The sequence below is a fragment of the Marmota monax genome, unplaced genomic scaffold (genome assembly GCF_021218885.2).
Source record: "Marmota monax isolate L192 unplaced genomic scaffold, Marmota_monax_Labrador192_F-V1.1 WCK01_AAM20220418_F8-fsc00047, whole genome shotgun sequence".
In the NCBI taxonomy this organism is placed as follows: Eukaryota; Metazoa; Chordata; class Mammalia; order Rodentia; family Sciuridae; genus Marmota; species Marmota monax.
This window is the reverse complement of record NW_026692072.1, coordinates 11,243,084-11,266,048: the sequence shown is the minus strand read 5'-3', so window position 1 is coordinate 11,266,048 and position 22,965 is coordinate 11,243,084. Positions and strand designations below refer to the sequence as shown.

Sequence of the window (22,965 nt, the reverse complement as noted above, 5' to 3'; positions counted from 1 at the left end):
GTTCTGGCTGCTGAAGGGCCCTGGGAGGGGCAGCCTCACCCTGACGTGGCTCTCCCCAAGTCGTTGTGAGAAGCACCCTGGGCCCCATGCTGGGGCATTGATGCCCAGCCCTTGGGCAGGGAAGAGGGCAGCCTGTCCTCGTGACCTTCAGCTAGTCTAACAAGTGTTCCTGGCACCGGCTCCATCCCAGGCTGTGCTCCGCACCCTGTGATCAGAGGTGCATAGAGCCTGGGTCCCGCTTCCAGTGCCCACAGTAGTAAAGCAGATGTGTGTGGTGTGCACGTGCCACACTAGGGTCCTTGTGACAAATGGAAGTGTACCAGCAGGGGGTGGCAGCGCTGTAGCTGGTGTCGCAGTGGTGACTGGGTGTGAGCAGTGCCTTCAAGAAAGCTGCGCACACTGTTATGCCGCCCTCCGGTTCTGTTGCTCTGTGTTTGGTTTAGTTGTTCGCAGTTTGGTGCCGGGGGTCAAGCCCAGTATCTGTGTTCATCAGTTTTTTGACAGGCAGTCTGGGAAGATGAGGCCATGTGCAGAAGATGACCTGTGTGGTGTCACAGTGATGTGGAACAGTGTGAAGCACTATTGTCACAGGGCAGAAGGATGGAGTAGGCTGGACCAGGTAGCACAGGGCTGGAGGGGAAGGATCCAAACTGCAGGCCTGGGGCTGTGGGGAAGGGGTGTGTCTGAAAGGGCTGGAGGGCGGGATAAGAGGAGCCTGGACCCTGGGGCAGAGGCCTCCAGGGAAGGCTGGTGAGTCCCATCCAGGCCATGGGGTGGGAGACGAGGTGCAGCTCCAGAAGGCCTTGGGGGCCATTGTAGGTAGGAGGGAGGAGCATGACAAATGAGAGGCTCGAGTTGACACAGTAAGTGGGACTCCAGGTCCCTGAGCACCTTGCTGGGGATACGGCATGCAACACAGTTCTGTGGGAGAGATGTTCTCTTTACGACAGGGAGGTGGCCACTAGGAAGTTACTGTGTGGCTCAGGGCCTGCACCCCAGCACTTGTCTGCCTCAGGGGGATACTTGGGACCAGGAGTCAGGGTTGGAAACAAGGGACATCCCTTTCTGGTCCTTGGATATCTCCGCAGTGAAGGAGAGGGCTGGCCAGCTGACAGGACTGTTGTCTCAGGAGCAGCCTGGTTCCCAAGCTCCTGGCCCCAAGGCCCAGCCCTCTGGTTTGTGCACCACCACTGCAGCAAGTGGGGGAGTGAGTGTGGCGCCTTGCGGCCACAGGAGCTAACCAGGCCCCTGCACAGGGATGAGGGGGCCAGGCGCTCTGGTCAAGGCATCAGGAAGCAGAGAGGACCTTGCTGTGGTGGCCACTAGTCTGCCTCCAGCCTGCAGAGGCATTCGGTGTCTCATGACACAACTGTCCACTCCATACATTCTCAGCTGAGCACCTCCTAGGCATCAGAAGCTGGGGATTCCACAGTGAGCCTGTCCCTGCTCTCCTGCAGCTAGTACTCGAGGGAACAGGTCCAAAGCTTTGTCCCCTCACTTGGAAACCCTATATCCAATGCTAGGGCCAGTGTCTGTGGAGTCCCCTGATGTGTTTATGCCACAGGAGGCAATGTAGGAAGTGCTGTGCGAGCTGCTGCCCCTCACCCCAAGGACTCCGGGCCACTAGGGCTGAGCGGCCCCTCTGGCTCCTTCAGCCAGCCCAACTTTCCCAGGGCTGAGGTGCCAGCAGGGGAGGTGGGGATGGTGGGGGAACAGGTGGGGAGGCCGGGGGCCTGGTCACACTCTGGTCATCAGCCTGCAGTAACCTCTGTGGGTGGAGATGTCTGCTGGACCACGCTTCACAGGAGAGGAAACTAAGGCACAGATAAGTGACTTGTCGGCGGCCTGCTCCCCTTGGGCACTTACACTAGATTGGGTTTGGGACCTGTTGGCCCACAGGGTCCGTAAAACTGAACGTGCCTCAGGGTGGAAGCTTCTGGCCATGCCTCAAAGCAAGTGCTGACGCTGAGCCCCGGAACTATTGTCCTTTGTGAGGTGGCCCTGGGAGCTGGCAACGGATTCCATCCTGGGGGAGGGGTGGGCAAAAGCCTGATCAGGGCCTGTGTAGGAGATGGTTCTCGCCATGCTGGGGGCTCTGTATCCCAGGGCTGGGCTCAGTCTCTTCCTCTTGTACCTCATCCTGGCGGCGGCTCTCCTTCGCCCCCAGCCCCTGAGGTAAGGCCAGGCCCCAGCACCTGGAGGGTGTGCTGCCCCTGCCCTCCCAGAGGACAGGCTGGCCCTGTTACCCTGGGCTCGGGGGCTTGCCATCTGCCTCACTCCGGGCCATCTCCCATTCACAGGGAGGTGGCAAAGCCTTTGGGGTCAGGCTGAGCACCCCCAAATCTCCCACAGGTCTCAGCGGTCTGTTCCTGAGGAGTTTTCCGCCCCGCTGGAACTCTCGCAGCCACTTTCCGGACTGATGGATGGTAGTCCTTCTCCTCCCTCCCCTGCCCACCCCCTGGTCCCCCAGGGCCGCCTCGCCCCAGGCGACCACCCAGCGGCTCCTCCCCCCATTCCTTCCCTCTTCTCTCCTTAGACTATGGGGTCCGACCCAAGCACCCCTGGCCACGAGGGCCACGAGGGCCTCGGCCCCTCCTCTCCCAGGCCGAGCAGCGCAAGCGGGACGGGCCAGACATGGCTGAGTATTACTATGACGCACACCTGTGACGGGAGCCCCCATAAAGATGTTCTGTGCAGCTAAGGCTCGGCTTTCCTGCCGCGTGACAAAGGGATGCGGGTGGGGGCGTGAGAAGATACAGCCACTGTGGTCCAGACAGGAAATGGCACTTTAATTGTTATGGCCAGGGTGACAAGACCATGACAAACTGGCCCGGGCATTGGGAGGCTGCCCCTGCTGGGCAGGGCCTGCTGGAGGCTGCTGCTGCCCTGGGAGCTCCCGAGCCTGCCAGGGGCCGGCGTGCTAGTGAGGTGGAGGTGGAAGCCACCAAAGGCCCCACGATGGCTGGGAACAGGGACTTCACCTCCACCTGCTGCCATTTCCTTACTAGAGAGTCCTTGGGAGGTGGCAGGGCTCGGCCGGGCTCAGGGCGCTGGTGGGGTTTGGGTCAGGGGGAAGGTGGCATCTGCAGGTAGCGTGCGCTTCACGAAGGCAGAAGCCAAGAGTCAGAGAGCCAGAGCCCCTGGCAGGGGAAGTACGGCCCAGCAGGGGCAGAGCCTCTGCTCCCAGAAGGTACATCCTTCACACCAGAGGCCCGACGCCCGGCCCTGCCCTGCCCCTCCCAGTCCCCAGCGGCCGCTGACCTCCATAGATGAATCTAATCCCATATGTTACAATAAACTGCACCTGCCTCTCCCTATGACCCTGCCCCCCCCCCGGGCCAAGAGCCCCCACTCTCCCGTCCTCTGGTGGCCATCCTCCTCCTGAGCAGTGCCATGTCCTGTCAGCAGCGAGCTGTCCTGGCCTGAGGGCCCAGGGGATGCGGAGGGCAGGGCGGCGCTGCTACTCCAGGTAGATGTCCTCCGTGGGGCAGGTGTACTCCACGAACTGCTTGTAGAACTGCTGGAAGGCTCGCCTAGGAGGAGGTCCGCGGGTCACTAGCTGCCTCCCCGGGGCCACAAGACCCTCACCCGGGGTTGTAGGGGATGGCGGGTGGGAGCCCCGGAGCTCTGTCCTCTGTGGAACTGGCTTCCTGAGTAATTTGGCATTGAAGGAAGGGCCCAGCAATTGACAGCTTGGAAACCACCCGGACCACCCAGCCCTCCCTCCAGGCCACCACACTAGGGTCTAGAGATGGGTTTCCAAAGCCGCAGGGCACACTGAGGGGCGACAGCGCAGGGGACCAGATCCCAGGCCTGCAACCAGGGCCTGCCCCTTGGTGGGAACTGGCAGGACACACACGTACCCCACGGACTCTGCCAGGGCTTTGGTGGAGTCTTCAGACACAAAGACATGGCAGGCAAACCGGTGGTCGGCAGGGTGCTTGGTGATGAACCCGAAGTACCTGTGGAAGAGGGGTCCAGGAGTGCGGAGCTCACTCCCCACACCAGCGTGGCTCCGGGACTCCCCGACACCCACCTCTGCCTCCGCCCCCACTCACTTGTTGTTCTTTGGGTGGTAGCCACAGAAAGAGATGTTCTTCAGCTGGAAAAAGTGGCTACACTTATTCACCTACAGGAGGAAGAGAGAGGCCGCAGGGGCACACCTGTCATGGCAAATTTAGTGGGAGGGCTATTGGCTTGAGGAAGGAAGGGCCAGCTCAGAGTTGTCACCTTGGCCTCCTGGGAGTCATCGGCCTTGACACCTATCTTCACACCCCTAACGCTGATCTCAAGGACGCAGCTGGAAGGCGGGTTAAAGTGCACTGTGAGCCGGCGGGTGGTGGCAATCTGGGTGAAGGACAGAGACACGTCAGGTGCTATCTGTCCCTCAACCAGTCTCTCCTGTCCCAGGGTCTCTAGACCCCTGTGCCCTTTTCCCCAAGAGACACTGTGCACTGGGCTGAAGGTGGCACCCACAAAGGAAGCCGGATCCAGGTACCTTTTGCATAGCAGCGCACAGGACGTCGTTGCCCTTGTGATAGGGAACCTGGACTGAGCCCAGGAACTTCACCCGGAACTGGTCCACCCAGTCACTGTTTTTGGCCAGGGCTGGAAAGCAAATGTGAAGTGAGCAAGAGTGGGCTTGGCAGCCCAGCACAGGGAGGGGGAGGCATAGGGAGTGACATGGCCAGCAGGGGGTGCCACAATCCCCAGAAGTTCCAACCTGGCTGGGCCTCACTCTGCATTACAAGATAGGCCTGAAATGCTCCTCCCTGAGATCTGGGACACACGTTCACCTGGCAGCAAGGCCGGCAGGCAGACGCCAGGGCTGGTGGCACCAGGTGAAAGAGGGAGACTACCTGCCATGTGCTCAGGCTCCTTGGTGACCTCAATGGCGTAGTAGGCAGGAAAGACGCCTCGGGCACCAGTGCGCATGTTGTAGGCCTCGTACCAATAGTCCTCAGCCTGCAGTTCCACCAGCAGAGGGTCGTCCACTTCTAGCTCAAGTTCGTCTTCATGTCGAGGCACAAACCTGTCCCCAACAAGGGCATGTGAGGAGTTCCTCAGAGGACCTCTCCAGCCAGTGGCATCTTTAGTTCAATAAATATTTGCAAAGTATCATGTACACCTGTCACAGCGCAGGCTCCTGGGGAACTAGCACCCGTCATACCCACATCTTCCATCTAGGAAGCCAGGGGCCAGGACAAGAGGGACACAGAGGTCCTGAGGTCATGGGGGGAGCACTGGGCCTGGAGGGGGCTGGAGAGTGGATGAGGGTCATCCTTCTGGTCTCCCTCCAGGACACCGTGTCCCAGCCAGGGTAGGTATACAAGTCCTGGCTTCCTCATGGCACCTCAGCGCTTGGTCACCATGCTCTGAGTTCCTAGAAGCTGGACTCTGACCCCTGAGGCTTAGTAGATGTCAACTGCAAGGGTTTGGATTGGGCTGCGTGGTGATGGCAGAGGCAGGGAAGGGTACAGCCCTCACCTGAATATGGCCCGGTGGGTTTGCTCCTGCTCCTCCCCATTGATGACACAGGAGAACAGGCCAAAGGACTCTGCACCTGTGGGGGAGGGGACAGGCTGGAGGAGGGTGGCCCCAGCTCAGGCTGAGGCTTAGGAGGGCAGGCAGAGTTCTGTGCTCTTAGTCCAACCAGGATGCCGCGTCTTGGCTCTCCCCACCCGCTGCCCCGCAGCTCCCCTGCTCACTCACTGGAGGAGCGAGAGCGGCCACTCATGAAGACGTTCAGGAACTTCTTGGAGAAGTGGACATCAGGTTCATCAGGTGTGGAGTCCTCTGAGAGGCAGGTGGAGGGCCGAGGCCGGGGGGCCTCCTCATATTCCTCCCCAATGGCCGACTCATAGGGTGAGGAGGCGGAGGCACAGTTGTCATAGACGGTGGCTGAGTCGCTCTCGTCGCTGTAGTCTCCAAAGCATGGCCTCAGGCTCACCAGCTCCAGCTGCGCATGCTCGTCCACCACCAGTGTGTACTTGACCGAGTCGTAGGACAGAGCGCTGGTGTCGGAGCTCAGCGAGGCCCTAGGAGGTGGCGGGGGCTCCCCTAGGCTCCCCCGCCATCCTCCGCCTGGTGGCTCGGCCCGCTCTGGGGATGACAGGCAGTCAAAGCCCTCATCCTCTTCACTGATGGAGGGGTGTGGCCGCCCTGCAGCTGAAGGGTAGGCAGCAGGGTCTGGATCCGAGCTGACGGACATCCGGCTCTCCGTGGGCGGCAGGAAGGCAGAGGTGGGCTCTGTAGGGTCTGGAGGCCGCTGCACGGGTGTCAGGTAGATCTCCTCAGTGGCCTCTAGCCGCACGTCTGCCTGGTAGTGGATCCGGTCTCGATGGGAGTGGCCCAGGCCACCAGGCGCGGCAGCAGGGGGTCCACCTGGAGGTGCCATCTGGGTGGCAGCACTGCGGCGACAAGGGCTGTCAGTGGAGGTGCCTCGATCCTTGGTGGGGGCAGGGCTGCCCTGAGGTGGCAGCTCATCGCTCAGGCAGATGTGTTCGTGCGGCGGTGTCTGTTCCCCTGGAGGGCAGGCAGGTTGGTGCTGAGGGCAGGACCCCGGGTACCTGCTCCCTCTGCACCAGCTGGTCCACACAGAGACTGAGACAAAGCCTCCCCAGGCACTAGGCCCCTCGAAGACTCTGGGGCCAATTGACTCGCTCATGTCACAGCTGACCTCAGCTCCCAGCTGGGCTTGTAGAGTGTACTAGGTGGGCAGTTGACCTCCACTTGGCAAGGTGGAGACCGCTGGGTCTGCTCTCAGCATCAGAGACTGAGTCAGGGCAGGCTGAGGCCCAGCTCATGGAGAGGGTCTCAACTCACCTGTCTTTAGGGGTGAGGATGATCGAGACACCCGATCCTGCCAACTGTGCTTTTTGCCAAGAGAATTATTATTCAGTGTGTCCTGTGCAGGGAACAAAAGGCCCTTGTGAAGAAGCAGTCAGCAGTGCCCGGCACAGGGAGGCCCTGGCCCTGCCCCATCAGGCCATCCCCAGGCTGTGTGCTGCACCCATCAGCTTCCCCTTGCCAAGGCCTCTCTCCCAACCCTCCTCTGGAGCAGGCAAGAGGGTGCAAGGAACAGTCCTGCCCACCAGGCCTGTTGGCACTAGATGGCCTTCCCTCTTGGCTCAGGAATGCTGGCCAGCCCCCAGGGAGGTGCCCCCATCAGCCTCAGCAAAGTGGCAATGGCTAGTGTGTGGGTGAATAGGGGAGGCTGAAGGGGACAAGAAGGGGCTCCCTAGAGACATTCAGCTCCACACTCTGGACGTGAAGGGGTTACATGTAAGACACAAATCCAGCCCTAGTGGAGGACCAGGTGATGCCCTGCCCTGGGACTCAGGAATCTATGGCCTAGGAAGGGCCAGGGACATTCTGGTAGCACCTGAAAAAAGCACAAAGAAGGGTCTCCCCAGCAGTTGGCCTGGGGGACTGGAACGAATCTGAACATCTGAACGATGACTCCATAACCTGGCCCCTCCCCACAGCTGCACAGGACTGAGGAATGACAGATGAAGATGTCACCAGCCTCCCTCCTGAATCTCCTGCCTGCCTGTCCACACACTCAGCCCCTTGGGACCTTCCACAGTGCCCACATACAAGGCTCCCACATACAACCTGGGCTCCCTCCCGGAGAACACTCTCCAAAGCCTGCACATTCACGAGCTGAGCTGCCAAAAGCCATGCCAGAGGATGCTGGGAAAGGGACCAACCCTTTCCTGCAGCCCCTGCACCATCCACCAGCAGCCCACTTCCCAGCTTTTGACGAGGCCTGAAGACAAAGGGCCACAGCCAGCTCTCCCCACCCTATTCAACTCTCCTTGGCATCCAGCCACGCGCCAGGGGCCCTAGGCCCCCAACTCAGCCAAGCAGCTCCATCCCTCATTACTCTCCCCAGCCTTCTGAGATTCCCAGCTGCCCAGATTTCAAATTGGCTGCCGCCACATCCACACCTTGCCACAAGTTCCCTTGACCTCCCCTCAAGCACACCATTTCAGACTCCTTTCCTCCAGGTCCTGTTTCTGGCCCATCTTCACCAGAAGCCCCATAATCTAAATGGAAACCCCATCATGGCCAGAGGTCTCAAACTCCTTCCACACCCTCAAAGCCCTGGTCTCTTAACCCATTACCTCTCTCTTTACTCCAATCCTTCCACCCTTTCTCAAGGCTCCACGCCCAGTGGGTGGCCTCAACCCTGTCCCTTAGGGCAGACCTCCCCGCCCCTCGGAGCACCCCTTCCTGCCCTCCCGCTGCAGCCCACCTTGCTCTGGGCTCCGCAGGCCGGACCTGGGCCGTGGAGGCCCTCAGCGCCCCGCACCTTCCAGGACGGCCCCCAGGGCACCGCCCCCTTCACCCCCCACCCCGCCAGGCCCCAGTCCCCGGCTGGCGCCTCACCTGAGATCGCGGCACCTGCGGAAAGAGGTTGAGCGTGGTGGGCCGCTTGGGCCGGTACGTGTCCCCGCTGCCCGGGCCTTGGCTCTGGCCCTGGCCGCGGGGCGCTGGCTCCTGGCCGGAATCGGCCTCGGGCAGCCCCGCTCCCGGCCGCCGCGCCGCGCGATCCTCGTCGTCCTCCTCCTCGTCGTCCTCCGCGCCAGGAGTGTCCCCCGCCGCGTCGATCAGGTCCATTTGCAGCATCTCGGCCTGCAGCCGACTCCCCGCGTTGCCGCCGCCCGCAGACAGCAGCCCGGAGCGCGGGGGCTGCGCGGCGGGGACGGAGGGGCGTCAGGGGGCGGCGCCGCGCCAGGGAGGGCGGGGCCGAGGCCGCCGCGCCCCGCCCCCCCACGCCGGACGAATCCATTTCGCGGGCGCGAGGGGGGATCCGAGGGAGAACGGCGGGTGCTGGGCAGAGAGGGCCGCTCCCGCCAGCCGCCTGCGAGGAAGCGCAGGCGTCCTCCTCCCACTCCAGTGGGCGCCTTGGTCCGCACCTCTCCGCTCCCCACGGGCCACCCCCTTCCGACTCCAGGCACCCTCCCGTTCCCTTGGCAACGGCCGGTGACCTCACCCGGGTTGTAAGCCGAGCCCAGAGTGAAATCACCACTGTTGCCATGGGAACTCAGGGGTCGCCAAGTAGTTCCGGGCCCGCCAGGAATTGGTCGTGGAGCGGGGGAGTCAGTATTTGAAGAGGGTCGTGAGGAAACTGGGAAAGCTGAGCCTTCCTCTGGGAGAGGAAGACTGCGGGAGGGCCGCCGTGCGACTGGGGAACCCGCAGCGACCCGAAAAGGGACGCGGGGGCGGGGCACGCAGGCGGCACCTGGAACTCGCGAGATGGCATCCCCCGCCCTACGTCATCTCTCCCAGGCCCAGGGGCCCAGGCCCCTCCAACCCTGCCTTGATGGCCCCCATGCTTGTCCCAGCTCAGCTCCTCACTTCCTGGCACCTTGGACAGAGCCCCTGACCCTTCCATTCCTCACTACCACGCCCCCGCTTCCCAGAGAGGTGAGGACCCTGCAGTGTGAAAGCCCCCAGAGCCTGTCTAAGGCCCATGGGGGTATACACCCAGCTAGTGCTGCCTCGGGGCCCTGCCTGTGCACGTTGTGGGAGGGGAGGGGATGGTGTCAGAATCCAGAACAGGTGTAGAAGCCATGCCAGAGCCCTGGGACCACTCCCCGCGTCCAGAGTGCTTGGCTCCTGCCTCCTTCCCCTTCTGGCCTGGCCAGAGGGTGGAGAGTTGGGGTATGGAAACTGGAACGTTATCTTCAGCCCTTGGTTTCCTCTTGCCTGGCAGAGCTTACAGAAGCTCTGGGGGTAGCAGGAAGTTAACAGAGATTCAGTCACCCCCTCCCTAGCTCACACTGCAATTCTCCCAACACCACGTCTGCTACCCACTCTCCTGGGGCAGAGAAGTGCTTTAAAACCTAGCCCTGGCTGAACGTGGTGGCACACGCCTGTAATCCCCGTGGCTTGGGAGGCTGAGGCAGGAGGATAGTGGGTTCAAAGCCAGCCTCAGCAATTAGCAAGACCCTAAGCAACTCGGCACGACCCTGTCTCTCAATAAAATATAAAAAAGGACTGGGGAATATTAGGTGCCCCTGGGTTCAATCCCGGTTACCAAAAAATAAAATGAAATAAAACCTAGCCCTGTACTCTGCCTTTCACTTCCTGGCTAGCTGCCCCATCTTTCTGTTCTGAAAAGACATAGTGGGGATGCCCATCTGATCAGGCTGAGAACCTGGCAGCATTGAGCTCTTTAGGGAGAAGAGAGAGCCATTTCTCTATGGCAAAGCCAAGGGACTCAGTAGCAGCAGTGCTGGACCAGCCCTTCAGTGGGGACAGAGAAGGCCCAGGAGGCGTGTGGTGTGGCGGGTCTGGTGCAGTGGTGGCCGGCAGCCATGGGAGCTGTTCCAGCAGTGCCTTGGCTGTTTTGTCCTCTCCCAGAGCACTGCAGATTCCATAGGACTCCACCCTGTGCTGCCGCAGGCCCTCTGCCAGGGCCACTCCTCAAAGGGCCTTCCCTTAACTCTGGCCCTCAGGCCACTGCCCTAGATCTCAAGACCTCCTGCCCTGTCTTCCTGAGGGCACCCGAAGAAGCTACTGTCTGCCTCAGCCCTGGCAAATAAATGAATACAGTAATTTTTTTTGAAAATTCTGATTGACCACCCAAGACGTGCCAAGCATTAGCTGATATTCCTGCTGCTTCTCTCCAAGGCTGCCGTGCAGACCTGAAAGCACCTTCACAGCTATGGGGGTGCCCTCGTTCCCGTCCCTACCCATCCTGCTACCCCATTTGGGCTCCCGGGAGCTGGCCCTTACCCGTAACGACAGGGTATCTTTGCACTGCAGGCTGATGCCACACTCATCAGTGATCTCTGAAAGGTCTTCATCCTCAAACTCCTCCAGGCTGATGTCATGGGTGAGCCTGGTGGGGACAAGCCAGAGTTACAACTCAGGGAACTGCTAAGTCTACTGGCCTCTCCCTATTACCTTGTCCAAGGGGCAGCCCCTGGAAGGTTACAGCCCCCCAAGGATGGCAGTGGGTCCATCTGCACCTGTCTAGTGGGTAGGCAGGGAAAGAATGTGGGGCTCAAGCTGAAAGGCAGTCTCCTAGGGTGGCACAGGAGGAAGGGGCTCGGGATTACCCCAACCTGGCTGGGAGCTGCCCATCCTGTTGCCAACCAGGAGACAGTGCCTAGAAGGCCCAGCTGGTCAGAACTTGGCCTCCCAGGTCAAGGCAGGTGCCAAGGCCAGTTCACCCAAGGAGAATGCAGAGTCAAGAAGAGACTCCAAGAGATGCCTGGAGTAGGGGCCCTGTGCAGGTCACAGGAACAAGATGCCAGGAGCTGCCAGAGGGCACAATAGCCTTAGAGGAGCGCTCCATGTCCCCAGCCCAGGAAGACGCATGCCTGTGAGCCCGAGGAATGGGTGGAGGAAATCTGGTGTCAACACGGGTACATTGAGCCCATTCCAGGAGAAACTATGTCCTCGTGCTGCCCTCTCCAACCTGGGCATCTTCTTGCCCACTACCAGGACCCTGCGCATGGAGTCGAGAAAGGCCTGGGGCTGGGACTGGAGGTGCTGTAAGCTCGGGAGACAAACCAGAAAGAGCCCTGGGCACAGGAACACCAACCAGCCCCAGGACATCCCAAGACAGCTCTGTGCACCCCTTCAGAGGGCAGGGCTGGGTCAGGCACCGCAGCACCTGCCTGGCCCCCCACTGCCCCCCTCGCCCTGGCACTCTGCCTGGTCTGGGTGAGTGGAACATCTGGGAAGTTTGGAGGGAACGTCTGATCCTTTCCCCCAAAGAAGACCAGGAGACTGAGGCATGGAGCAAGGGAACTCACTGCTCCAAGGTCACCCAGGAGGGGGGTGGCCCAGTGCCCAAGGGACCGTAGGAGGTCTACACTCTGCCTCTTACCTCAGTCGCACCAAACAGGGACCCTGAGCTCAAAGGAGCTGCCCTCAAGTCCCTCCCCAGTCCCCTCCCGGCCCCCATCCCCTACCAGCGCTCCCACTGATCCTCCAGCCAGCTGTCATTGTCTGGGCTCGAGTCCATCTTCAGCACCAGCTGCATGGAGAGCCCTGCCCAGCCGGGGGGCTGCGGGGCCCCAGGGCTGCCCTCTCATGCCCAGAAGGGTGGGGGGGCCAGGGCTCAAGGCAGGGCTGGGGCCTGCAGCCTCCACCGCCTGGGCCTGCCTTCCTGCGTCCCGGCCGCTGCAGAAGCCCGGGGAGCTCATTAAAAATAGATGACGGAGGGAGGCAGCAGCTGCCCACCGGCCCCAGCCCCAGCTCTGCCCAGCCCAGCCCTCCGTCAGCAGCAGCTTCCTCCCAAGGCCAAGACAGACGCTGCTGCCCGATGTCACCGCCTCCCCCACGGATCAGGTTACTGCAATCAATGCCACAGGCTCCACCTGCCCTTCCAATGCCCCTGTTGGGGGCTGGGGTGACCCCCCTCCCTGGCCCAGGCTGATAAGCAGATGGCAGAAATCTAGGATGTTTACCCCCAAAGCCAGCCTCTGATCTGTGTTAAAGAGCCAGCACCATTTTTTGGGTGCCAGGTAGAAGATGGGGGAGCTTCCAAAACTCCTCAAGAGTAGATCCCCTGTCCTCACAGTCACATGCTGAGTCCCCCACACCTCCTCAGGGAGCTTCAGGGACCCAGGGCAAGGTCAGAGGGTGTGACTGGGTGGCATGTGAGTCCCTCCCTCCCCAGGCAGGGCTCAAAAGTTCAGGACCCAGGAAGGGAGGGTCTAGATCCAGAACCAAGGGCGGGCCAGTGTTTGGACCCCCTGGAGCAGGGCGGGAAGAGCAGCTGCGTGGTCATGAACTTCCTGGGTGGCACTGCACAGGGGACTCTGACAAGGGAGCGATGCTCCTTGAGGCCTCCTTCATGGCAGCCCAGGGGGAGTGGGTCCCCAGCCGTGGCAGGTGGGCAGTGAGCTGGGGAAGGGGCCTTGCCCGGAGCCAGGGACAAGAACCTGGTGGCCCGCATTCAGTGTCCCCCGGAAAGTCACTAGGAAAGCCAAAGGCGCAAGAGGAGCCCCTGGGACTCAACACCTGGGAGCTGCAGGAACCCTAGGTGCCCACCTGGAGGGGCCCTCAGAAGCCCCTTCTCGGCCAGGCCCTGCACACAGCTGTCTCCTCACTGCCATGCCCTGGTGCAGGCTGGCCTCTGCCCTCCCAGGCCCCCCCCACTGGCCTGCATGCCCCAGGCTCCCTACCCCTTACTGCCCTGCGCCACATGCCACTCTTAGGCAAAACTGATGAGACCCTGTCATCCCTGCTGTCCCCAAATGCCCCAAGGCTCTTAGCTAGGGCTGCACCCCATGCTGGGCATTTGAGGCCCCAGCTCTGTGGGTAATCACCTGTTTACTGATCTGTGTCCCCAAGAGTGGACACCAGGCCTCCCCAGTGCCTAACGCAGGGCTTGGATGGAGCACATGGCAGGTGGAACCGGGCATGCCAGAGGAGTGCTCAGGGAAGCCCCCTCCTGCAGGAAGCCCTCCTGGCCCTCCCACGAGGCTGGTGTCACCATCTACCTGGATGTAAGGCAGGATGACAGAGAAGACAGGACCAGGCCTCCATCAGAGACACTGCACCCCATGTCACACTGCTCCAGAGAGACGGCCCTCCCACTCTGCGTCCACAGGTGATCAATACACGTCCCCTCCCTCCCAGCTCCGTCCAGCCTGGATGCTACTGGCGGGCAGAGCTGGTGAGGCTGCCTTCACACACCGGTATTCAGGACCTGCTGGCCAGATGTTTGAGAGGGTGACCTCAGCGTCCACCCCTCCTCTCTAACCAAAGCAGTCAGAGAAGGCGGCGGGGCCTGGCTTGGCCAGGATGGGAGGTGACCTGGACATGTCTATGTTCCAGCAGCCCCTGAGGTGCCCACTCCCCTGGACGGCACCAGAGGCAGGGCCGGGCCTGATGTGCCTCACAGATGGGAACTGTGCTGGCCTGGGAATGCTGGGAGGGGCGCGGGCTGCGAGTCAGGGGGCCTGCCTGATCCCGGCTCCACTGGGCAGGGGTGATATCCCCACCTTCTTCCTGAACCCAGCCCAGGAACCCACTCCCCAGAGGCAGCCCCTACTTGGGGTCACAAGGTGCCTGCCCTGTTTGGGTGCTGTGGTGCCTTATTTTGGGTGCTCCTCCGGGGCAGGGCGGACAGCGGAACATCCTGCATCAGACCTGGAAGCAGGCGGCCCCAGGGCGCAGCCTGACTGACCCACCAGCTGCTGCCGTGCTGGCCCCCACCTCCACAACGCCATGCCTCCCTGAGTCCTTGTCGCCTCCCTGAGTCCTTGTCGCCACCCTGGGAGAGGCTTTGTTCACCCATTTTACAGAGGAGACCCTCCAGGCCCAGGGGTGGCCACTGTGGCGGGGAGAAGCTGGAGAGGCAGGGAGGGAAGGAGAGGGCGGAGCCTTCCTGATTCTGCCTGATCCACCTTCTGGGAGAGCTGAGGCTGGGCTCCAGGAGGCCACCCCAAGCTAAGCTGCAGGACGGGACCCTCCTTCACAGGTAGGCAGCCCTCCCCTCCGGGCCCGGGGACTTGGGCAGCCTCCCACGGGATCAGCCTCTGTGGACCAACCCGACCTGTGCTGCTTGCCAGTGGGGACGGAAGTCAGCCACCCTAGTGTCTGGTGTCACAAGCTGGTCTCTGGGTGCCTCTCTGGCCTCTGGGCCTACCTTCCAAGCCAAGGCCCCTCCTGCTGCGTTAACCTCACCTCCCACCAGGCGCCCCGGCCCTTCCGCTGACACCTGGCTTGCTGTCCTGGCCATGCTGTGGCCCCAGACCCTGAGCTGGCGCAATGATGGTCATGTCCTGATGTTGCTGTCATGGCCTTTCCCCTTGCCCTGTGAGGTCACCTTCCCCTGCTGTCCCCGTTCCCAGCAGCAGTCCCGGCCCTTTCTAATTCACCTCTCAACCCGGGGCAGGCTGAGTGGAGGGTGGGGCTTTGGCTGAGCCCGGCAGATGGAGCAGGTGGCTGGCTGTCCAGAAGCCACTGGCCAGGTGCTGTGGTGAGACAAGGTTGCCAGCTGGTGACCCTGGGTCCTGTGAGCCTCTCGTGACTGAACACACTGGGTGGGGGCCCGGCTGTCCCTGCAGCCCTCTGAGTGCCGAGCACAGGGTTGGCTCCGGGGGTCCTCAGGATGCGGGGCTGTTGCTCAGCTCTCAGAGGCTCCCCACTGCCCTCCGGCCTCCCTCCAGGCCACTGTCCACCAGGACCTGGGCGACGGGCCACTTGCAAAGGGGACTCTGACCTTTAAGATGCAAGTCTGATCCTGCCACTCCCCCCTACCCAGGCCCCCCAAAGACTCCCTGGGCCAAGGAAAGGGGCAGACATTCTCGCCTGTGCCTGAGGCCAGGGCCTCCCTTCACCTGCAACCTGCCTGGTCCTCCTCCTCCCCCACACTCTGTGCCACCCTCCTGCACCCGCTCTGGCTTCTCTGACCCATGCACCTTGCTGTTGGTGCCCCTGGTCCCTCTTGCTGGTAATTCTGGAGTGGCAAATTTTTCCTTTGAGTCATGTGACCTAGTGGCCTCCCCGCCACACACCCCAGAAGCAGTTAGACCAGAGGGCAGGATCTGTCTCTCTCCAGGACACCTGAGCGTTCTTGGGCTGGGGCTGGGGCTCAGCGGCAGCACACTCGCCTGGTGTGTGAGGCACCGGTTCGATTCTCAGCACCGCATATCAATAAATAATTAAAAAAATAAAAGTCCATCAGCAACAACTCAGAAAAAATAAATATATTAAAAAAAAAAAGCTGGATCTTTCTCCAAGTTGGTCCCTACCTGGACTCACCTTCCTGTGTCCTGCCCACACCTGGGGGCCTGGGGCCGGCTGGGGGCCCTGGGGCTGGCTGGGGGCCCTGGGTCAGCCCTGGCTGAAACGGTGGGGTGGGGCGAGCCAGGCCCAGCCTCAGCCTCAGGACCGGTCTCCTCCGCACCCCGCTGGGGATGGACACACTGTCACCCTGTGAAAACAGCATCCAACCCAAGGGATGAGTTCCTAGGGACAGCACCACTCGGGTCACAACTGTGTGATGTGTCGGACACCTTGGTGCAGACAGGTGGCAGAACTCTGGGACGTGGTGAGTACAGATGAGGACCCTGCGCCAGGTGCCCTGGCCCCCGGGGGTGACAGTCCCATCGGGAGTGGGCCCTGCAGAGCTGCGTGTCCACGTGGAAACAAAGAGAACGAAGAAAAGGCAGAAGAGGGGCTCTGACCTCCCGGGATGACGGTCACACAGAGGAGGTGACAAACAAGGGGTAGCTGCGCCCTGTGGGGATCTGGGGACCTTTCCTCCTGTGCCCTCCTGGGTGAGCCTCCAGCACTGCTCACACCACCCAGCGCTCCCGGGCACCTGCGGGTCCCAGAGCTGCGTCCGTCCCGAGGGCCGCCCGTTCTCGGCTGGAGGATCCCACCTGCTCCAGCCCCGGATGGGCCCTCGGGGACACCAGTACCTGCCTGTGCAGGAGGTGCTGGCGCTGAAGCTGCACGGCAGCAGGACCCTCCAGAGACAAGGCCAGGCCCGTGGACATCCCTGCAGACGGCGGCAGAGTGAGCTGGCCCTGGGGACGAGGGGCCTCTAGAATGCGGAGCCCTCGCCTGGGGATGGCAGTGGTCACCCATTTGTGGTAGCCACTGGGCCCAAGCAAGAACTGAGCCGTGGCCATTCCCAGGAGTCCAAAGACAACTGAAGGCTCGGACTTCAGAGCGCGGGGCTGAGCCCGGGGCAAGGCGCCCTTCCCCAGAGAGCCCCGGCTCTCAGAGCTGCAGCGCCATTGCCCTCCACCCCCCAGAGCAAGGGGGCTGCCCAGCGGGTGCCATCCTGGGCCTGTTCTTTCCCCCTGCCCAGTCTCCCTGGGTGGAGAGGTTGTCCCTCCCCACCCAGGGAGAGAGGTGACAAGAGAGGTGACAGAGACCATCTCTACATGGGACACTCCCAGCCCAATCCTCCCTGAAGCTCCAGACCCAAAACCACTGGTTGCCTGACTCCTCTGACTGGGTCCCCAGTGACCACCGCTCTGGGATTCAGCAAGTGGCCATGTGCTCTGACCCCCCTGGCCACCGGCCCTCTCATCTCCCACCAGACATCTCGCCCCAGGAGCCCAGCATCATACTGGTGGATGGCTCCTGTCTCCCCTCCATCCCCACAGCAGATCCTTCCTGGAGGGGCTCAAATCTGACCCTTAAGTCACTCTTGCATCCTGTCCCCATCCCCCCTCACCTCAGGATGGCTAGTCTCCCAGCGGGTCGTCTGCTGACCCTTCCTTACCCCATTGCGTGTGGGTGAAGAGGCCGCATCCTAACATGGCCTCCAAGCTCCTGCTCCATTCTGCTCTGCCTACTGCAGGGCAGGCCATCGCCTGGCCTCCTCCTCTTGGGGGTCTCTGCCCACCCACCAGGCCGGCCTGCCCAGGTCACTGCCACACGCAGCCAGCCTGCCTCCCCTCTCTCCCGTGGCCCGCACATGGCCAGACCCACCTCGGGCCTCCGCTCACTGCCTCCCTCCCTGCTGAGCCTGGCCAAGAGCCAGCAACTGTCCATGCAAGAAGGAGTGCTACTGTGTCACCCAGAAGAGACATGTCAGGTGGCCCCTGCGCCTGGCTGGCCTGGCGGCTCGTCCCTGAGCTGGTGTGGCAGGACAGCCGGGAACCCCCAGGGAGCCTGGGGTGGGCTCCATCCAGCTTTGCCACCCACACCCGGGGGTCCGCGGGTCCTCCCCTTTCCTGTTGTTGCTACCTTGCTATTTGCAGTACCAGGGGTTCAAACCCGGGGTGGCGCTCTCCCCTCCCAGCTGCACCCCAGACCATTTTATTTCTTATTCCAAGACAAGGGTTTACTAAGCTGCCCAGGCTGGCCTCCAACTTGAGATTCTCCTGCCTCAGCCTCCCAAGTTGCTGGGCCTGCAGGCCTGCGCCTCTTCCTGTGTGCGAGCGTGGCTGGTCGGGGGAGCTGAACTCTTTCTTCCTTCTCCCTCTCGTTCTTTCTTTGGCTGGGGTCAGAAGCTAGGCGAGTGCTCTACCACTGAGCCACATCCCCAGCCCTGGCAGCTGACTTAAGGTCCCTCATCCAGGACTCCCTTCCACACACCCAGGCCTCGCTGCACACTCTGCTTGCCACAAACACCCTTTGTCCCGTGTCCCGAGAGTCCTCCCACACAGATGGCTGCGCTCTCCCCCTCCAGCCCACTCACCCGGCACCAATGTACCCATTGTATATGTTTCTAAATTCTCTTGTAGAGTTTCTACCCTGAACATGTATCACTTGAGTAATAAACTTCCTCTTATTATTTTGTAAGTTACACAAGTAACCTATAGACACACTGTAAAAGTAAGTCAAATAAAATGGAAGTATGTAAAAGAAGGAGTGAAAATCCTGACCCCACTCCATACCCAATGGTAGCCACTAGTCATAAAACAAAATCAGCACACATTTATTTAAACCAACAGAATTATGTAATCAAGAAACAACTCACCTATTTATTTAAACCAACTATCAACAAACAGATGCCCGTCCTCCCAGCCTGGCCACGCGCTCCCTCTCCATGGAAGCTTCTCTAATATCTCAGGCTCACCCTTTTGGGGGTGGCTTTGAAATCAGACTGTCTGGGTTCGAATTTCAGCTCTGCTCGCTTACCTAACCTCTCTGTGTCTTAACTGCTTCATCTGAAAAGCAGACACAATGACAAGGTTCCGTCTGTATGGCTGTGGGGCAGTAAAGGCTCTTGCCACAGAGAGCCCTTAGGATGGTGCCTGGGCCACTCAAGTGCTCCCCTGTGCCAGCACTTAGCACTGTTGTCTCTGTTCTCTCGAGGAGAAGAGCCCCAATTTCACCCTTAATTAAATAATAAACAGCCAAGGCATTATTGAGCACCTACTCTGCACTGAGCCATGGGGACACGCTCACATGGATTTGAAACACTCAACATGTGCTGTCTCATCTGAGTCTTAGGACCACTCTGAGCAAGGGCCAAAAGCAGATACCTTGAGGAAGGAATGAAAGCTCAGAGAGGTTAAGTGCACAGTTTAGGGGCACTCAGCTAAAAAGGATAGGGCAGGATTCAAACCCAGGCCTGTTGAATCCACAACCCAACCCAAGAACCCCAAGAGAGCACAAGCCACCTAGGGTGGAATGGAGCTGGGCCAGGTGCTGTAAGAGGCGGGACAAGAGAAGGGCAGTGAGGGCTGTAGGAGCAGGCGGGGCAGCCCACGTGGGGCCTGAGGCACTGACCTTCATTATTCCCACCAGCTGGCCCTGTCTCCACAGCCAGGCCAAGGTGTCCCAGAGGGCTTGCCCACGCCTCAGCCTTTTGGCCTACTGCTCGCCTCATCCCACCTGGCTCAGAGCTGGCCACACTCCCTAGGCGGTGTCCCCCTGCTCAGCCCACTTCACTGAAGCCTGTGGCTGCTTGCCAGGGGGAGGTGGGAGCAGGTGGGGAGGCACAGCTGCCCTCAGGGCCAGGGCAGGGCCTGGGGAGTAGTGGACTGAGCACATGAAGACCTAGGCTCCTGTCTGGACCCAGCCTCTGACTTCCTTGGGTGCCCCGGGCAAGCCTCCCAGCTTCCTCGATCTCCTCCACCCACGTCTACGAGACCCGCCACAGGGAAGCCATGCACAGATGCCTGCTAGTGTGGAGGGCTGATGGATCCCTGCTGGACAGTGGCTTGATGTGCAACCTCCCCTGTCCAGGCAGGAATCAATATTAATTAGCCCACTTAACAGATGGGACCCAGAGAGGACAAAGCCCTGCCTGGTGGCAGCAGGATTTGAACCCAGGGACCCACAGCTCCCTTCTCTTCCACAGCACGGGCCTTCCAGGGAGGCTGGAGTCTGAGGCTCTCTCCTTGGCACCTCCCTCTGGCCCCCTCCCTCTGGTCCTGCTGGCTGGGCTCAAGGACTCTGGGGAGCTTTCCCAGCCTGATGATGCCATTAGACATCTCCAGAGGACCCTGCCCACCTGAGGACCTGGGAGTCGGTGACCCCATGGTCAAAGGGGCTGGCGCCAGAACCCAGCTGGGGCCTGGCTGGGGCAGGAGCCCCAGGAGAGGGGAAGGCGCCAGGCCCTGCCATAGGGCAACAATGGGTGCCTCGGCTTTCTTCTAGTTTCTGGAGCGGTGACATCCTCCACTTCCTCCTTCACAAGGTGGGAGGGGGGCATCAGAATTATGAGGGAGGGACATCAATCCTTTTCCCAACGTCACCCTTTTCCTCTCTGAACTCCCAGTGGCCCAACACCAGATTGGGGGTGAGGTGGAAGGGGAGCTCCCTCCGGGCAGGTCCTGGGTACTTACCCAGCAGGACCCCCCACACTCACACCATTCTTGGTACTCCTGGGAAGAGTCCCCTACCCACAGAGGGTCTAGGATCCCCTGGCTCAGACTGCGCTTCTGCACCTGCCTTGAGACACACCTGACAGGTAGATGGGCGCTGTCCAAATCCACAGAGGATCCTGGCAGGATCCAGTCTGGCAGTTAGGCCACCTGGCCAGGCAAGTCTGGGGGAAGGGCCCATGACTTCCTTCTCCCCGCATCAAGGTTGTCGATTACCCCTTGAAACTGGGACCCGGGGGGCCACCCCAGCCGGCTCCCATCTGCTGTCAGTAACGTTCGGACTCGGCAGGGCGAAGCCCGGGCTGCCTGGCGGCCTCCGCTGGGATCTCAGTCCAACCCGGACCCAGCCGCAGCGCCCAGTCGGGGAGGAGGAGCCCCCTCCTCCAACTCCAGCCCAGAGCCTACCACCCCAGGACGTGGAATGGCGGGGCCAGCTGCACCAGGAATCTGCGGCGGCCGCCCACTGGACTGGAGGCCGAGGGGCTGGGGAAGGGTCCTGCGGGGAGACCCCTCCGCTCGCCGCCCCCCAGCTCCGGGATCCGGAGGCGCTGGGGGCGGGGAGGGCAGCCAGCAGATCAGCCGCGGCCGAAGGGCGGGACGCGCGCGACCGGGGACTCTCACCTGAAATTGGGAGGCGACGCGATGTGCAGCCCCAGGAACGGGGAGGCGGCGGGCGGGGACGCGGCCCCCCCGCCCAGGCCGCCGCTCTCTCGCTCCGCCATTCCCGGGCGCAGCCCTGGCCATCCGGGCGGAGCGCGGCGCGGGGAGGCGGCGGCGGCGGAGAAGGAGGCGGAGGCGCAGCGAGGAGGCCGCCGCCGCCGCGGGGCTCGGGCAGGGGCGGGCGCGGCGGTCGCACCTGCGCAGGGCAGGGCGCGGCTCCGTACCGCGCACGGCTCGCGGCCCGGCGAGAGCGCCCGCGCGCGCCCCGGGGCCCGGCCGGAGTCTCGAGGCCCCGCCCCGCCCCCCGGCACGGCGCTCTCCGAGGTGCTGAAGCCGCGGCCGCTGCTTCGCCCCGCCCCGCCCCGCCCCGCCCACACTCTACCTGAGGCGGACCCTCCTCAGAGCCCCCGGTCGCCCGTGTGGGCTTTGCCCCAAGGGGTGGACCTAGAGCCTGGGTACCAGGAAACTAAAGGGCGGACCCTGGTGCCCAAGTGCATCTTTGGCCCTCCAACAGCAGAGACAAAGGAGGGAGGGAATGTGAGGGTCGCAGAAGGCGGAGAAAGCATGGGGCCTGCCGGTGGACTCCAAGAGCAGACAGGTCTGGAGCCCTGGGGTGCGAATTCACAGCCTGGCTCCCAAGTGGATAGGCGATAGGGCCCTGCATTGGCGACTTCACACCCCTGGGGCTTGGTTTTCTCATCTGTGAAATGGGGACAATAATGATCCCTCTCATTGGCTGTTGTGAAGACGAGGCATAATAGAAACGTGTTATCACTGGGAAGTGGGAACAGCCTGTTTCCTGAACTGGGCCCCAGGCGTCACCTCATTCTTGTCCTACTTTGAGAGGACCCTGCAAGGATTCTCCCTAGAGGATGCAGCCTAAAAGTTGACCCAAACAGCTACCAGTGTTGGCCTGTGCCCTCCTCTTAGCTTCTCAGCCTCTCAGAGCCTCTTCCTTCTCAGTACCTCGGTTGCATTTCTTGCACCCAGACACCTCAGAACTTCTTTCTCACATTTTAAGACCTGGAACCTTCATCTCGTCCCCACTGTTACTTCTTGGGATACCTCTGGTGGTTGTTCTCTCCACCTTACCAGGTGTAGCTTTGGTTTCTTCCTAATCTCTCATCAGAGGCCAAGCGTGGGCCTTCAGGGCTCTGTGCTCGGGATTAGGTCCTCTTACAGAGCGGGGATTGCCAGGGCCAGGGTCCCAGCGTTCGTGGGTCCTAAGGTCTCTAGCCTGTTTATTGGCCATTGCAGACAACTGCAGAGACGCTGATCTCCCCCAGCCTGGTACAAAGGGGCAGGGCATACTTTCATGGCTTGTGGGGTCCTATTTGCAAATAGGATCTTGACTGTCAGCTGATGATGCTGGCTCCTTTTCCTTCCACGTAGTGCCCAGCAAGGAGCTGGAGGCACCCTCCCTGCAGTAAGCGACCCCTGCTCCAGCCCCAAGAAGCTCCAGCACCTGGAGCTCACCCTGGCTGCCTCTCCTCTTCCTGCCACTGAGGCCTGGAAAGATGGTCACTTCACTTTCCTGCTACTTTGTACTTTGGCTCAGGCCCCTCACACTAGCCATCTGCTGCCATGTCTTTTCCTCCCAGGAAATCACTGTGGCTAACAAGAGTGTGTGCTCAGGAGGTGTGTGCAAAGAGGAATCTCCCTCCTCCAGAACCTTTTACTCAAGAACAAAGGTATCTTAGTTCCCAGGACCAAGCCACAGCCACATGGGGAGCTGGGAGAAGGGAGCGAAGGCCAGCAAGAGCCTCAGAGCAGAGTGTAGAATGGGGTCAAGTTTTTCCCTTCTCCCTCTGTGCAGTGTGTGGTTCCCCATGGCACTCCTCGGCCAGATGGCATGAGACGCAGCCAGCATCCAGGGCCGGGGCTGGGCTGCGGCCCACCTCCAGCACGCCATCTGAGCATGCCCCTCACTGCACGGCTGTTGCTGAGCCACTGCACAGAGGTGAAGGGTGGACTGGGGGGTGGGGCCCATGGGCCATTGCGGGGGAGCACTCAGGAACCTCGTCCTAAG

The 22,965-nt window shown here is 61.4% G+C and overlaps 2 protein-coding genes across 3 annotated transcripts; one reads left to right on the top strand and one right to left on the bottom strand.

The window, feature by feature from the left end:
- The first annotated feature begins 625 nt into the window (after positions 1 to 625).
- On the top strand, positions 626 to 2,696 carry Frey1 (Frey regulator of sperm-oocyte fusion 1). The gene is made up of 3 exons (XM_046456755.2): positions 626 to 2,175; positions 2,353 to 2,426; positions 2,537 to 2,696. The coding sequence occupies exons 1-3, from the start codon at positions 2,072 to 2,074 to the stop codon at positions 2,665 to 2,667; spliced, it is 309 nt and encodes a 102-aa protein (XP_046312711.1). The 5' UTR covers positions 626 to 2,071; the 3' UTR covers positions 2,668 to 2,696.
- Positions 2,697 to 2,768: 72 nt separating this feature from the next.
- On the bottom strand, positions 2,769 to 21,033 carry Mapk8ip1 (mitogen-activated protein kinase 8 interacting protein 1). 2 transcript variants are annotated; one of them, XM_046456712.1, is made up of 12 exons: positions 20,898 to 21,033; positions 10,750 to 10,855; positions 8,395 to 8,697; positions 6,826 to 6,907; positions 5,713 to 6,525; positions 5,488 to 5,563; positions 4,860 to 5,032; positions 4,499 to 4,608; positions 4,231 to 4,347; positions 4,059 to 4,129; positions 3,864 to 3,962; positions 2,769 to 3,533 (listed from the first exon to the last, which is right to left on the bottom strand). In XM_046456712.1, exons 1-12 carry the CDS (start codon positions 20,996 to 20,998, stop codon positions 3,461 to 3,463), a joined length of 2,124 nt encoding a protein of 707 aa, XP_046312668.1. In that variant the 5' UTR covers positions 20,999 to 21,033; the 3' UTR covers positions 2,769 to 3,460. The 2 variants fall into 2 exon arrangements, with proteins under 2 accessions (XP_046312668.1, XP_046312677.1); XM_046456721.2 differs by lacking the exon at positions 20,898 to 21,033 and adding an exon at positions 11,937 to 12,272.
- Positions 21,034 to 22,965: the final 1,932 nt, after the last annotated feature.